Source organism: Squalius cephalus (genome assembly GCF_949319135.1).
Source record: "Squalius cephalus genome assembly, chromosome: 6".
Taxonomy (NCBI): Eukaryota; Metazoa; Chordata; class Actinopteri; order Cypriniformes; family Leuciscidae; genus Squalius; species Squalius cephalus.
Window position 1 is genome coordinate 4,009,496 of NC_137127.1, and position 17,336 is coordinate 4,026,831.

Here is a 17,336-nt window from a genome sequence, read left to right on the forward strand (position 1 = left end):
GCGGAGACCCCTAAATCGACACGTGCAGCGCGCAGCTGTCATATGTGCTTATGTCAGCGCATAGCACCTATAATCGTCAACATATATCAGTACCGTACGTTTATACAAAACCCAGTTAAACAAGAGAAGCAAAAGAAACAGCAACAACAATACCAGATCTAACAACAGATCCTCACAAAGTTTCCCTGGCGAACGATGTCGTTTAAACCGAGTCTCCGTTCCACATCAGCCATATACAGTATCTCTCAATAATTCCTGTTTTAGATGCGGAAACAAGCGAATGACCCCCTGAATTCAGACCCTTCTCCAACTCATGACTCCATTTCAGCCGTACGCCAAAAGAGAGCACGGCTCGGGTTTCACACGCACGTGGTGCATTGTGGGAATGATGGCCTTCTCTGCTACTTGGCTCGGAAGCAGGCCTGACGTGGAGAAAAACTCTACTGGGAGTCTGAGGACTCTGTGATTTCTGCGATGGAAATGGTTTCTGTGGCTGTGATGGTTTCTAAATGCAGCATCCGGATATAAAACTGAAGACGACAGGCGTGTTAAAGCGCAAGCTTGATTATAAATGTGCATGACATTTCCCAGCTCTCCAGTTCATCTGACTTTACCCTGCACTTTTCCCAAAGCGAAACACATTTTACATTCCTTGATACCCAACAGAACTGGACCGGAAACCATGAAAATAACCCACGACTTTATGAGCTCAGGCTATATTAATGCACTCATGAACTCTCTGTTTGGACTAGTGTTGTTATTGTTTAATAAAATCTCTTTTTGAGGATTTCAATATTTATTAAGTTAATTATGTATTTGTTTTGACACGTCATGATTTAAAACACTGCAATAACGATGTTATATCATGAACATAACTGTACAAAAAGCTGAAAATAATCAAAGCAGATTTTTCTGCAAGTTACAACAAAATAACTATACAAATGATAAATTAATTTCACATATAAAGTACTATATCTATATATTAGTATATCTAGTATATCTATAAACACCATTATTCGCACATTAAAGAACATTTAAAAGAACGTCAAATTCGTCAATATTACAGTGATATTCAAAATAACATGTAATCTACTGTATATGATCAATAAGTTATAACATGTTTTTACATTGCTTTAACTCATCAAAATAAGTAAAGCAGTTTTCATCTTTTTTTTATGAGTTATACAATATTCCACTAATTTTTTCAAGTCAGTTTAATGTAATTTAAGTTGAAATTACTTAAACATCCAAGGTGATTGTACTTACAAATTTAAGGCAGCAACTTTTTTTTTTTTTTTTTTTTTTACAGTGTGAGTCAAACGTTTTAACTATTAATAACTATCCCAGTAATATAATTTTCCCATTTATACTTGAATAATATATTGGTCAGTGAAGCACCTCAATAACATCACTGCCCAAAATGACTAAGTACAAACACAAACGTCTCTCACTGAACACTTGTATTGTTTTTGCTATGGACAAAAATCATAAATTTTACTGATGACGAAAATGCAAGCTTCATAAACTAAACTATTCCAAAACCCACCAAATTTTTTCCCATGAGCTATTAACAGTAGGATTAGGACACAGCTATTAAACAACATGAAACATGTTTTATGGTGGTACCATGGTACGGTGATGCTATCAGAAGCCGATACTACAGTACGGAATGATTAAAATTCACATACCAAGTAGGGATGTCCCGATACCACTTTTTCACTTCCGATACCGATACCGATGCCGCAGCTTTGGCTATTTGCCGATACCGATATCAATCCGATATTTTTATTTTATTCTTGAACTAATACTAATAATAATAAAATATAAATGGAAGCACTTTGCTCAATTAGCCACATAAAAACATCTCACTCAAATGGAGAACAAATACTTCTCCAGTATAGTCCACAACAACAGTTGATAATGAAAGACTGCCAGCCTTTATTCAAAAGACCTTGAGATATGTATAACCTGAATGAATTTAATTTGCTTAATTTGCTATATTTCAGATCAATATATTTGTTTCCTTAAAATTTTAATTAACCTTAACTTTATTCTCATCTGAATTATAAATAATTTATTTCTCTATAAAATAATACTACTTTTAAAAACACATTTGATTTTATTTTTTATTCAATGTAGAATGTGTAACTTAAAAATAAACAGATTAGTGCTCTGTTTTAGGACAAGAAATGAAAACCAATGCAATGATGAATGTCCAAAAGATGAGATAATTTTTGCTTTTAAACAGTGTGTGTGTGTGTGTGTGTGTGTGTGTGTGTGTGTGTGTGAGAGTGATTTTGGTTGGGTGACAGTTACAGTTTGACAAGAGTTGACAGTTTGACAAAAGCACAATGTTGTGTTTTACACAAATATAAGTAGGCTAAACACTTTTTGCAGTTTTAATGATGTCCTGTATGAAAATGACGGAGTATGTTTTTATGTTTCCACTGTTCGATCGCGCCCGTGCCTCTCTCTCTCTCTCTGACACACACACACTCCAGCATTGCAATCTTGACATCGCAGCCTGTTAATTTTGCTGCGTCCAAACGCGAATAGAGCGTCAAATTTGCGTCTATCGCGTCTAGTTCGATGCTTGAACAGTTTGAATCCATTCGCGCGTCCAAAGCGAATAGGACGCGCCGCGCGCGTATAATGATAAAGTGAGCGTTTGAAGCGATATAGACGCGCGTTCAGAGCTAAGGCGGGCTACAGATTAGGTGTCACTAAAGAACCCGCATATGCGCGTATCTAACAGTAACGTTAGTTCCGTATTACATTAATTAATGTGCACGCGAGATTTATTTATTTTTATACCGTGTATTCTCTGTGTAAATCCATGCACCGAACGTACGTTCAGTACGAATACGTACTGTTCCACCCCTAGCTGCTAATGGGTATCGGATCATAGGTATCGGATAATTTTTTTTCTCCCCTCCGATATCCGATCTAGCGTTTTGGGCCAGTATCGGCACGATACCGATGCCGTGGATCGGATCGGGACATCCCTAATACCAAGGTATTTAAAATGGTATATTTTTAAGTACCTTGGTGTACCTTGTAAGTACATGACTCCAAAAACATAATACCATGGTACATTCTGGTAAATACTGAGTCTGCTTTTGAGCACTTTGGGAAGATCCTACACTTTCAAATGGTTTCTGGTGTTGGCAATTTCGAAGACGATTTCAGCAGAAGTCAGATATATTAATGTAGACAAGACTGCTTGCTTGGGGTTTTTTCCCTCTGGAAATTAGACACAAGGGAAAGTAGACAAGCAAACGAAACAAGTTTAGGCCGGTTACCTCAGAAACCAAACAGAAACTACCCCACGTAACCCCATCCAAATCCATCACAGTCCCAGATATCAGGCCAAACCAAGCATCTAAATCTGTACGATCACAACGATTTGGGACAATTTGTACAGGAATGCACAGAACGTTTAAAGTGATCCAAAAATAAAAAAATAATTTGCTCACTCTCATGTCACCACTTCCAAATCTTGTTTGTGCTGGCGCTAATCCAAACTTTAAGATCACAATGATGCATTTGAAAGTTTGGAAATGACTGGGATTACCTGCAGGCATCCCAAACAAGATCTGAAACGGCATTACAACTCAAATGACAACTAATTAATGAAGAAATCACCTCTAAGTAGGGGTGATAACGATACCCTCATGTCACAATTCGATATATATCATGACACTGAACACGATACTCCATGACATAAAAGGTTAAATTGCAAATTAAAATGCAACATTTTGGATTACATTGGGTGTGTAAATGAATAGGCTTGAACTCGGTGCTGGAAACCCAAAGCACAGGACAATAGAGACACCAGAATAACAATATTCATGAATATGAAGCAGAAAATACATAATTATTTTTAGACAAATATGCTTGCACTCTGTCACTGACCAGATATATTTAGTAATGTAGGCCACTTTTTATTTGGTAACATAAGACCTTTGGCATTATCAGGACCCATAAATATTCCCACATTGCATTATTATACATTATGTTCAACATTAGATAGTAGTTTAATGTAGTGCTGACACTAAAACTCTGAAAACTTGAATCTTTTCTCACACAGTAAATTTCATTATTGGTTAAACTACCCACGATACATATTGTGTCACTATCCACAATACATACTGATGCATTTTTGTATTGCGATATATTGTGACACGATATATTGTTACACCCCTACCTCTGAGAAAACAGCATTTCCTCATACACTCTTACACTAAATGGAGACCCAAAAGAAATCCCAGATCCATCACTAAACAACAATTTAACACTTAAAAACGTCTGAGGGAAGACTTTCCTCTTGCACCCTTTGGAAAACTTGGAACAACGTGACCTCTGCGAACACAAAGCTTAAAACAAAAGAGTCTTGCATTCATGCTGAATGACCTCATTGCTTACTAAAAGCAGTCCTGACGGCTCCGATTCTGCCGTGGATAAACTCGTAACAGTGAGAGAAGTCATTTGTTTTGAGTCTAGAATGTGGTCTTTGTTCCTCAAAATCTTTGGCTTTGGCTAATGAAAAAAACAGCAAGCCTGCGGCGCACGTCGAGGAAAGCCCTGCTTCCCGTGAGGACATGTTTGCGGAGGGCGAAACTGAACCCTCTGTGAAACTCGCTGAAACTCAAGAGTCCTTCCTGCAACACCTGTTTTTCAGATGACATCATCGGCGAGCTGATGGACGCTTGATTATCTGAAGATTTTCTGATTTGAAGGGTGGATAAAAAATTCCCTACAAATCTGAGGTAATACATGTTGTGCCAAACCTGTACGACTATGTTTTAATAACATTAGTGGGTTATTTCGTATTGCAATAACCGCAGTATTCTATTTTAATGTTTACGTCAACATGCAATCAAAATTAATACATGGTTCTGGTTTTTCTCATTTTGAATGATTTATCAGTTCACATTATTCCAAAGAGTATAATTATTGTAATCAAATTTCCCTCCACCTTTGAAACAACTTCATATATTTTAGTTGATGTAACAAATCCCTTCTCTTCTCCATCCACCTGACACCAGTCTGGTACATAACATGCAAAGTAACACACCCTTTTTATGATTCAATCAAATCCCAATAGATGAAGTAAAGTCTCATCCATTTTTTGGATGGTAAAATAGTCCAAAAGATACAGAAAGATACAGAAATGTATCGTCTCTCATGTAATCGCTCAAAGTTTCATGGAAAGACGTCAGTAAAACATCACGTTATGTTACATTTACCTAAATGTAACAATGAAAATGAAAAGGAGCATTTTGCTAAATATGCACGTTTCTTTGTACACAACTCAGTTTTTATTTGAGTGTTGATTGTTATATCGAAAGATAAAAATAGAGCTGCACGATCTCGATTCAAACACCCATGCAAGAGGATTCAAACACCCATGGCAAGAGGGAAATCATTGTCATTTCGCAATAATATCACAGATATTATTGCTAAATGATAATGATTTTCCTGTGTGTATTAAACAAACAGACTTTTCAACCACACATTATGGTTATTTTTGTTACATATATTTATATTATCACAGAAGTAGGCTATTGGGATACAAATATTCATATCACAGAAGTACTGGGATTAAAGTTTATAGTTCGGATATAAACACTGATGTCTACGGTAGCAATAGGAGAAAAAAGAAAGTAAATCACCTTTTGAAAGTCACTTGGAGCTTCAAATAATGATTGTATGGATTACATCGTTACGCCACCATGTGTCGACAAGTGACTGTTAAAAATGTATTTGTCATTGAATCATTAATTCAAGAGATTCGTTCAAAAAAACAATGATTCATCCAGTAATGAAACGAGTGAGTCATTGAATCATTCACTCAATCCGACTTTTTTAAATAGTTTTTTTTAAATAGTTTTTTTTAATTAGACTGCAGCAATTAACATTTTGTCAGAACCGATATTAAATTACATGTTATTTTGTTTAGTTGGCTGTTCAGAATTGTGGTAGAATCGTGATTTCTGATTTATCCTGAATAATAAATAGTAATTGAATTTTGACCCTGTTATTTTTTATTTTAACCTTTAATATTGTATTAATGTACCAACTAACAGGGTTCCCTGTATATATGCGAATGTAGGCTATATTATATAAGATTCTTGAAATCTGTGTATTATAACTGTACATATTGGGTTTTTTTTGTCTACTGTTTACTTGCTACATATTCACTATATTTTTACTTAACCTGTTAGTGATGTCTCATTGATTGTATGTTTGAATAAATCTGTTATATAAACTATTTTTTTGTCATAAAATACACTATTTTTTGTTTTTCAAACTAATTGATATCAAATCGGAATCAAAATAGAATCTAATCAAGAGTTTTTTAATCAAATCGATTCTTAAAATCAGTGTTAATACTCAGCCTTAGAAAATTGTTTTACAGTGAATTTAAGGTGATTAATTTAGTAAAGAAGACTGAGAATTCAAAGTGCTGAAGCCAAAAAAAAGCTGAAAGCTCAATACTTCTTTAACACCACTTTAAAAAAAAACTTTTAGATAAACCTTTCCTAAAAAGATTAAGCTTCTTAAGTTCGGCTTCAGACAAAACTTAGCACTTAAAAAAAATCCATAAAGAGTGAGAAGAGCTAATCTGACTTCTGTTAGAAACACACACACACGCCCTTCCCCCATGAAAAGATTCCATTGTGACATTCTAAACTGCAATAGCAGTCAGCAAGAGAATGCAGCATATTCCGAAACAACACTGGAATGCTTTGTTAGTGGGATATCTTTCAGCCTGCTGGCCCGGCAAGCGCACACACACACACACACACAGACAGAGAGAGAGAGAGAGAGACCTCTGGCTCTCGATGCATCCAAACCTAAATGCATGCAACCTTGAAACGTCCCTCTCAACTGAGCTAGAAGTCTAAGAAAAACCAATTCTATTTTCACAGACTGTTAAAAGAGCAAAAGTTGCCATGTGTTGCTCAAAGACTGACGCTTCGGTTTAAGAGAACAGAAACTTCATGAAACGGCGCGTTTGGTCGCTGGCTCGCAGCTGACCTGAGCATTATTGCCATAGCAACAGTATTAGCCAACACCAATGCTCATATTCCAAACGCTGGTCAAATTAAAGAAACAGACGAGATTGTGTTTCACAGGACGCAGTTATGCAGCGTACAGATTGTGCATGATGCGTAACATCTATATAAACATACAGAAATACCAAGAAATGCATTTCAGAGCATCTGGGGAACAAATGCAAAACAACGGATATCCTTTTGAAGCATCATTCTCACAGGTTTGATTCTAAATTATTTAAAGGGATTGTTCATCCGAAAATTAAAATTCCGTCATTAATTTCTCACCCTAATGTCGTTCCAAAGACTTTCGTTGTTCATCTTCAAAACACAAATGAAGATCTTTTTTGATGAAATCAGAGATTTCTGTCTCTCCATTGGCAGCTACGCAACTACCACTGACGCTTCAAAAAGATCATAAAGTGATCGTAAAACTAATCCATATGAATTGAGCCATTTAGTCCAAATTTTCTGAAGCGACTCCATCGTTTCATATGATGAACAGATTGAATTTATTCACATTTAACATTCATCAACTCGCACATCAGTTCTAGTAAACGGAAGCTCAAGCATGTTATCTCGATGTGCAAGAACCAATGAGGTTCATTCTCGTGTTACGCAGCACGTTTGAGCTTCAGCAAGAACCACTGAGGTTCATTCTCGTGTTACGCAGCACGTTTGAGATTCTGCAAGAACCAATGAGGATCATTCTCGTGTTGCGCAGAACATTTGAGCTTCAGCAAGAACCAATGAGGTTCATTCTCGTGTTACGCAAAACATTTGAGCTTCTCAAGAACCAATGAGGTTCATTCTCGTGTTACGCAGCACGTTTGAGCTTCTCAAGAACCACTGAGGTTCATTCTCGTGTTACGCAAAACATTTGAGCTTCTCAAGAACCAATGAGGTTCATTCTCGTGTTACGCAGCACGTTTGAGCTTCAGCAAGAACCAATGAGGTTCATTCTCGTGTTACGCAAAACATTTGAGCTTCTCAAGAACCAATGAGGTTCATTCTCGTGTTACGCAGCACGTTTGAGCTTCAGCAAGAACCAATGAGGTTCATTCTCGTGTTACGCAAAACATTTGAGCTTCTCAAGAACCAATGAGGTTCATTCTCGTGTTACGCAGCACGTTTGAGCTTCTCAAGAACCACTGAGGTTCATTCTCGTGTTACGCAGCACGTTTGAGCTTCAGCAAGAACCAATGAGGTTCATTCTCGTGTTACGCAAAACATTTGAGCTTCTCAAGAACCAATGAGGTTCATTCTCGTGTTACGCAGCACGTTTGAGCTTCTCAAGAACCACTGAGGTTCATTCTCGTGTTACGCAGCACGTTTGAGCTTCAGCAAGAACCAATGAGGATCATTCTCGTGTTGCGCAGAACATTTGAGCTTCAGCAAGAACCAATGAGGTTCATTCTCGTGTTACGCAAAACATTTGAGCTTCTCAAGAACCACTGAGGTTCATTCTCATGTTACGCAGCACGTTTGAGCTTCAGCAAGAACCAATGAGGATCATTCTCGTGTTGCGCAGAACATTTGAGCTTCAGCAAGAACCAATGAGGTTCATTCTCGTGTTACGCAAAACATTTGAGCTTCAGCAAGAACCAATGAGGTTCATTCTCGTGTTACGCAAAACATTTGAGCTTCAGCAAGAACCAATGAGGATCATTCTCGTGTTGCGCAGAACATTTGAGCTTCAGCAAGAACCAATGAGGATCATTCTCGTGTTGCGCAGAACATTTGAGCTTCAGCAAGAACCAATGAGGTTCATTCTCGTGTTTTGCAGAACGTTTGAGCTTCAGCAAGAACCTCCAATGGAGGGACAGAAAGCTCTCAGATTTCATCAAAAATATCTTCATTTGTGTTCTGAAGATGAACGAAAGTCTTACGTGTTTGAGACGACATGAGGGTGAGTAATTAATGACAGAATTTTCATTTTTGGGTGAACTAACCCTATAATACAGTAGTGGCCAAAAGTGATAAAAAAATATTTGTTTTTAATGACCCTACAACTTCAATTAAACCATCAAAATATTTAATATTTTAAAAATATCCTAAACTTGATTAAGGTATTTATCAGACACACATAAAGAGGTTAAAATCCATTTCATGCATAGTGACAAATCTCCCAGACCATAACAATATTCCTGCATTGTAAACGGGTCAGGAAAAACAAAATGTTCCAGGCGATCATGAGAAAACACTTCTTTAAATAACTAGTCCTGCTGCAGCATCCATTAAGCAGCGAGTCATGCTTTTTCTTTCATTCCCAAAACTGAAGGGACCCAAACAGGAAATACATTCCACATGAACTCAGAGAAGCCACTGCCAGAGTCGGGATACAAAAGCTCCGAGGGGCTGGCCGTCTGCTCGCAGCACTTTTCAAAAGAGGGCTTAACGAAAACCCTGCTTGCAAAACACAATGAGGTTCACACAGAATAGAGCGTAATTGACCTACTCGCAGAAATCTAACAAACTAATCACAGGCTTCTGTGGAATCCAGGGTGAAGAATGTGGAAACCAACCATTAGGATCACAATCACACCGTGTAAAAATGCTGTTTTTTTAGTTTGTGAATACTGTACATGAGTGGGTCACATGTCTGTTTTGACTGATCATAGAGAGCAGGGGAAACATGCTAAATGCAAATAATATATTGTGACTTTTGCACACACCAAAAAATGCTTAACTTCTAAAAAGGAGGAGGGATGTTTTACACATTTTTAGATGTTCAGCAATCAAACTCAGCATTTTGAGACAAAAACTCATCTCTCACATGGTAAAAGATAGTTATATTAGAAAGTCAGATTGTGTCACATGCCCTCATCCTCAAAAACCATAAACACTACACAAGGTAAAAGAAACCAGAACACACTCTTAAAATAGCAATGTCATAGAGGAAGCATTTTTGGTTGGTTCCAGAAAGAACCTTTCAGTCAATAGTTCTTAAATAAAAAATCTTAGTGTGAAGAACAATTTTTTAAAGAACCTTGTTCTACTATAAAGAACCTTCAGAGGTTCTAAGGATCTTCTTGGAACCGTCAAAGCCAACAATAAAGATGATACATATAGTATCAGACCACAACCATGTGTATTGTGTGATGCATCACTGGCTTAAAAAAAAATAGCATAATTAATTACCCTATAAATTTCAACAATTGATCATGATAATCAAATCTGGTCCTGTTTTGGGTCCCTGCCTGAACAATGTACAATTTGGGTCCTGAAACAAAACCAACTGCTAGAGCACCTTCAAGGGACAGTTCACCCAAAAATGAAAAATCTTCAGCAAGAACCAATGAGGTTCATTCTCGTGTTACGTCGCCTTCACACTGGCCGTTGAAATCAGCTCCATAATACGCAATACGCCCCAGCGGACGTCGTACTACACCGCTGAAAAGCTTCGGAAGCGAGTAGAACAAAAAATGGCAGAGAGATTAGAACGGTTGATTTTGTCAGTGTCAGAATGTACAATTCTATATGATCTCTCTGATGAGGGTTATAGAGACATTAATCATTGACCAGCCGACGATTTGCCATCATGGAATTTTCTGGCTGTATGTGAATGAGCGGGGGCCACAATATTTAATTATACATTTTAATTGTATTAACTGCCCTAATAACTTAGAAAATCATGAAAATAAAAAATGACATGACAACTTATTGTTATAAAATCATTATTTATTTTATTAAAAGTTAAGAATTCAGGTTTGTTTATCAGTACCATAGCAACGCTAACTTCCGCTGGAATTGTCGGAGAGGAACCGTCCGTAGCCTTTCGCAAGAGTTCAATTTTTTTAACGCATCCGGATGACCAACTGACACGATTTTTTTCGCACCGCACTGTTCGGACCCGGTTTGGACCCATTCGCATGCAGTCTGAGAATCTCCATAGGAAATGAATGACTTCCGGTCGTTTCGAAGCCGTATCGGAGCTGATTTCAACTGCCAGTGTGAAGGCAGCGTTACACAGAACGTTTGAGCTTCTGCAAGAACCAGTGAGGTTCATTTTCGTGTTACGCAGAACGTTTGAGCTTCTCAAGAACCAATGAGGTTCATTCTTGTGTTACACAGAACGTTTGAACCAATGAGGTTCATTCTTGTGTTACGCAGAACGTTTGAACCAATGAGGTTCATTCTTGTGTTACGCAGAACATTTGAGCTTCTGCAAGAACCAATGAGGTTCATTCTCGTGTTACGCAGAACGTTTGAACCAGTGAGGTTCATTTTCGTGTTACGCAGAACGTTTGAGCTTCTCAAGAACCAATGAGGTTCATTCTTGTGTTACACAGAACGTTTGAACCAATGAGGTTCATTCTTGTGTTACGCAGAACGTTTGAACCAATGAGGTTCATTCTTGTGTTACGCAGAACATTTGAGCTTCTGCAAGAACCAATGAGGTTCATTCTCGTGTTACGCAGAACGTTTGAACCAATGAGGTTCATTCTTGTGTTACGCAGAACGTTTGAGCTTCTCAAGAACCAATGAGGTTCATTCTTGTGTTACACAGAACGTTTGAACCAATGAGGTTCATTCTTGTGTTACGCAGAACGTTTGAACCAATGAGGTTCATTCTTGTGTTACGCAGAACATTTGAGCTTCTGCAAGAACCAATGAGGTTCATTCTCGTGTTACGCAGAACGTTTGAACCAGTGAGGTTCATTTTCGTGTTACGCAGAACGTTTGAGCTTCTCAAGAACCAATGAGGTTCATTCTTGTGTTACACAGAACGTTTGAACCAATGAGGTTCATTCTTGTGTTACGCAGAACGTTTGAACCAATGAGGTTCATTCTTGTGTTACGCAGAACATTTGAGCTTCTGCAAGAACCAATGAGGTTCATTCTCGTGTTACGCAGAACGTTTGAACCAATGAGGTTCATTCTTGTGTTACACAGAACGTTTGAGCTTCAGCAAGAACCAATGAGGTTCATTCTCGTGTTACGCAGAACGTTTGAGCTTCACAAGAACCAATGGTGTTTGTTCATGCGCATCAAGCAGGTTCGGTTGAGCTTTTGTTTATGTTTGCTGATCAATGTTTATATGTGAATAAAAGCCTAAATTCAATCTGTTCATCATATAAAGAGATAGAGGAAAATCTGGACTAAACCACTCAATTCATTCAGATTAGTTTTACAATCTCTTTATGATATTTTTAAAGCGTCAAAGTGGTAGTTGCGTAGATGTCAATGGAGGGACAGAAAGCTCTCAAATTTCATCAAAAATATCTTTATTTGTGTCCCAAAGATGAATGAATGGCTTTCAAGTTTGAAACGACATGAGAGTGAATAATTAATGACAGAATTTACATTTTAGGGTGAACCATCCCTTTAAAAACAGCCAAATAAAATCCAATGAAAATACCTTTTCACTTATGGTGCAACAAATACATTAACTTCACACTGCAAAGTGTAATTTAAGCTACTTACAGGGTTACACTGGTGTGCAGTTGAGTATAAATATCCTGAAATATTCTGAGCTACAGCCTCTAGAACCACAACAGGAATCTGGATCCTCCTGACACTCGGATTCTCTGACACATTAAATTAAATTCAACAAAACACACTGTCATGCCTTCAACCTTCATTACAGAAAAACAAAACATAAAATAGTCCAAGCAAAGCTAACAGTTAGAAGTGTTACACAGCGTTAAACTACCACTAGAGCCGGAGTATGATGTCTGATTACTAATGACATGATCATGCATTGATTTGATCTTCACGATAATGCAGTTCAAACCAAATCCAGCAGTTTCTGACACTTCAACACCCCAAAAATGACTAATCCATCGCCAATGACACCCGCCAGGGGTTTGGGTGTGTGTGTCACCCGTCGGCTGTCATTAGGGTGTTAAAGGGCTGCAGTGAACCGTATCTGTGCCTTTTCAGGGCGTTGAAGGGTCTTCAGCCCCAGCGTAATTTAAGGACACCGTGGGCAGTTAATCACGTCGTTAATTGGAGTAATTAAGACCAGACAGTCAGACTGCAGCAGATTTGATGAGATTTAAACGGCTCAGTGCTGATACAGATGAACCAAAACCACTTAACGACCAAACATACACGCTTGACGTCGCTGAAATATCACTTTAATGTTGTCCTCCTGTCATTTCACTTTTTTTAACAGCCGCGAAATGACGTTTCAAATGATTTTACAAAAAAAAAAAAAAAAAATCATCAGTATTTATGGAGCTAATCTCAGTTAGCCGTTAGCACCTATCGTTGACACGGATTCAAAAACATCTCAAACACGTCAAAACACAAGCGCTTGAGTGTTTCGATTTAACGTGGGATTAACGGACACGAGTCCTACCTGTAGTGGCTCCGGGAAAGGCGTTTATTGGTGTGAAAAACAGCCCGAGCAGGCGGTCGGATCACGGCATCACTTACCAGCTGTTTGTCCCCACCCTCCTGTCTGTGGAGAGAGGAAGTGACGGAGCGCGGCTTCCGGGCGCGCGCACACAGAGCACGAGCACGAGCGAGATCGCTAGGCGATGTGCGCGACCTACAATACCATAGAGCGCGTGCACTTTATGGTAACCATAGTTTTCACCAAAGTACTAATGGCTATGGAACTTTTTGTTAATACTATAAAATATTGATGATTGATGATAATAATACATTAAAATTAGTTTTTTCTTCAAAGAGTCTAAGTTTTTAGAGGTTATCTGTTATATGTTTACTTTTATTTATTTGATGACAGTGGTGATAATTTTTTTATTATTTTATATTTTGTTTTACATTTTCTCATTTCATTTAAATTTTTATTTTATTATTGTATTTTTATTTTATTTTATTTATTTATTTTTCTTATACTTGATTTATTTTTTTATTGTTTCATATTCTTTATTTTATTTTATTTTAATTATTTTATTTTACTTTGTATTTTTTATTCTATTATTTAATTTAATTTTTATTTCATTTTAATTTCCCCAGCCACAGATGACTGAGAGTGTGATTGATGTGATGGACTCCTGTGTCCCCTAGTGTTCAATGTTTCAACAAACACAATATTCAGTGTCTTTCACGTGATAGATCGATAGATGGCGCCACAATCAATCACTGGATCATGTTGCTATTTGTAGATTGTTTCCAGACACAAATGTAAAATTATATTTACATATTGTGTTGTGTGCGTGTGTGTGTTTAGGCCAAATTTGATTTAATAAATACAATATATTAGACAGTACATAATAGAGAATATATGTGTGTGTGTGTGTGTGTGTGTGTGTGTGTGTGTGTGTGTGTGTGTGTGTGTGTGTGTGTGTGTGTGAATGAAGGGGTGTGTTGAGCTGCAGATCAGCTGCTTTCTTCGCCCTTCATAAGGTGGATCTATGACATTTGGGTTCAGTTCAGCCGGAGATTCTTACACACACACACACACTCACACTCACACTCACAGGTTCGGTCTGATACACGTCACGATGGGACTGACAAGCGACCCAAACTTTCAGAATCTAGAAAAATGGTTCAAATCAAACGCCGCGAATCTCAACATGAGGCAGATGTTCGAGGCTGATAAAAACCGATTTCAAAAGTTCAGGTAATTTACTTTATTTATTTATGTAACTATTCTGCATGAAACGGGTCATTATTTAAAGTAATATTTAATTTATAAAAAATATAGTAATTGACCTTCACAAATCATGCAGTAAATTTAGTGGGCGGGGTCACAAGTACAATAGTTTTTTGCCATCCTGTCAATCATTATCAAACCACACATCTAATTCATAACTTTTAAAATGTAAACTTTACAAAATGTCATAAAATATGTTAAGTAAGTGTGTATTTATTGAATTGTATGTATTTTCTATGTGTAATTTTAACCTGAGTCTCAGGTTTTGCATGAGTTCAGCTTGATTTGTTTTCCTCTGTAACCAAGAGTCCATCTGAAGAAGTCAGATGTTTGTATTCTTTTAACAGCTTAACTTTAAAAACAGATGAAGGAGACATCTTGCTGGATTACTCTAAGAACCGTATAAATGAAGAGGTTATGAAGATGCTCGTGGAGCTGGTAAAGTTTTGAAGAGATGAATGTTTCATGAGAATTAAATAGAGTTATCCTTCCTCACATGCTTCATATTCTGATTCGCTTTATCCTAGGCAAAGTCTCGTGGTGTGGAGGCGTCCAGAGACAAGATGTTCTCAGGAGAAAAGATTAATTTCACTGAGGTATTTCAAATGTTTGTGTTTTGATGGATACTTATGCTATAAATGATTCTGGCAACACTTTATTACTGCATGCTATGAATCATTAGTAAATAGTTAATTCATAATTTTTAAAGCATTAATAAACAATTAATAAATCTCTTTTGTAAAAGCTTTTTGATGCATAAATAGTAGATGAGCTCGCAGAAATAGTTAACTGACAACTACTTAAATTAGAACTCCGGTCAATTTTAACATTGAGCTCATTTTTTTGTAAATTTGGAGTGCTGTCAATACAGAGAACAACGACAAAAATCGGTGTTGCCTACACCGTGTTATCCTCTTTTTAAAATTTGCACCCTGTTGACTTCAATGGGGCAAGTTTTAAACCTGCTTTTAGCCTCTTAACATCCTTGATGTGTCATTACAAGTGCACAGCCAATGTGAGTGATTCCTTCAGAGTGAACACGGTGAATCTGACTGCAGTAGATGTGAAAGATATGGATAAAAATGATGTTATTTCAGCTAGCGCAAATACCTGTATTTACATCCTGTTTTCGGTCGAAGGCCATAGTAATCGATTGTTGAATTCACGCGCGTGATCATTGGTAACTAAACCTATGCGCGTGAACTCGACAATCGATTACTATGGCCTTCGACCGAAAACAGGATGTAAATACAGGTATGTGCGCTGGCTGAATTATTATCATTTTTATTCATTCTTTCACATCTACTGCAGTCAGATTCACCCGTGTTCACTCTAAAGGAATCACTCACATTAGCTGTGCACTTGTAATGACACATCAAGGATGTTAAGAGGCTAAAAGCAGGTTTAAAACTTGCCCCATTGAAGTCAACAGGGTGCAAATTTTAAAAAGAGGATAACACGGTGTAGGCAACACCGATTTTGTCGTTGTTCTCTGTATTGACAGCACTCCAAATTTACAAAAAAATGAGCTCAATGTTAAAATTGACCGGAGTTCTCCTTTAATGTTTTATAACTACCTGAATTAATCATGAATTACAGTAGGAATACATATTAATAAAGCATGTATTAACACACTGAGTAACTTACTATATGTCTGAATAATAAGAATATACATTTAAATAGTTTATTATGCACTTTCTAAATCTTATGAACCACTGACAACCCCTAAATAACTGGTTTGTAAATAATGTCATATTTAGAAATGATAAATTGATCATTAATAAAATATGAAAATACAACTATTAAACACATTATAGATATGCTTATAAATCAATAATAAAGCAAGTGTAGCTGTATTTATAAACTGCTTATTAATGTCTATTAATGCTTTATAAATGATGAATTAACTATTTACTAATGCTTAAATAAAGATTCATAGCATGCAGTTATTATAAAGTCTTACTATGATTCTTTATTTGTCTGACATTTTTAAATGTGAGATGCACTTGTAAAATGCTTGCAGTTTTTATATACAGTCTAGTAGCAACAACAGGGACATGGGTTTGTTTCTTGGGAAATGCATGAACTTATATCTTGAATGCAGTGCAAGTTGCATTGGATTAAAGTGTCTGGCAAATGCATAAATCATAACTGTAAGCAATAAGCATTGCATGATGATTGTGTCGTGTACAGGGTCGAGCTGTTCTCCACGTGGCCCTGAGGAACCGCTCAAACACACCCATAAACGTGGATGGGAAAGACGTGATGCCAGAGGTGAACAAGGTTCTGGAGAAGATGAAGGGCTTCTGTCATGTGAGTGTCATATCTGATGATGGGATGCTGTTCAATAATAATACAGGTAAACACTGAGCAAGTAAAGTGTTTTAGCAGAGACCAGGTGTCGTTTTTGGGCTAGTGTGCGAGTGTAGCAGATCTAAATGTAGCAGTCGCTTTATTAAACAAAACAAAAGACAGATATACACAAACGAGAGTCAACGAAACAGTGTCCAACACCAGACATGAGCAAACTGAACTGAGGGCAATGGCTGCATACGAAAACTTAAAAATGCTGCCTTCGAGGCATCAAGGCACGTCCGAATCCAATGTTAGCTTCACTTCGTGTCTCCTGAGATTCCTTCATCAGATCGATTTTTAAGGCAGCATAGACGCATCCTTCGCTGGCTTTGAAATCCCACAATCCTGTG

General features: G+C 37.3%; 3 protein-coding genes across 5 annotated transcripts in view; 2 read left to right on the forward strand and 1 right to left on the reverse strand.

Annotated features, from left to right (window-relative positions):
- The window catches only part of garre1 (granule associated Rac and RHOG effector 1), a 40,649-nt gene extending 27,138 nt beyond the window's left edge, over positions 1-13,511 (reverse strand). Inside the window, exon 1 of one of the 2 annotated variants that reach the window (XM_079874607.1) lies at positions 13,446-13,511. The gene's annotated coding sequence lies outside the window, so the exon portion shown is untranslated. Of the gene's footprint in view, positions 1-13,368 lie in introns of both variants that reach the window. The other variant, XM_079874606.1, reaches the window with a different exon arrangement.
- Positions 1-17,336, forward strand: part of dnaaf4 (dynein axonemal assembly factor 4) — a 503,354-nt gene that overhangs the window by 298,436 nt on the left and 187,582 nt on the right. The window lies entirely within an intron of this gene.
- The window catches only part of gpib (glucose-6-phosphate isomerase b), a 38,484-nt gene that overhangs the window by 13,158 nt on the left and 7,990 nt on the right, over positions 1-17,336 (forward strand). Inside the window, exons 2-5 of one of the 2 annotated variants that reach the window (XM_079874609.1) lie at positions 14,453-14,598; positions 14,979-15,069; positions 15,159-15,227; positions 16,825-16,944. In XM_079874609.1, the coding sequence (XP_079730735.1) occupies positions 14,480-14,598; positions 14,979-15,069; positions 15,159-15,227; positions 16,825-16,944 (399 nt within the window). In that variant the 5' untranslated portion in view covers positions 14,453-14,479. Of the gene's footprint in view, positions 1-14,275; positions 14,599-14,978; positions 15,070-15,158; positions 15,228-16,824; positions 16,945-17,336 lie in introns of those variants that run through there. The other variant, XM_079874608.1, reaches the window with a different exon arrangement.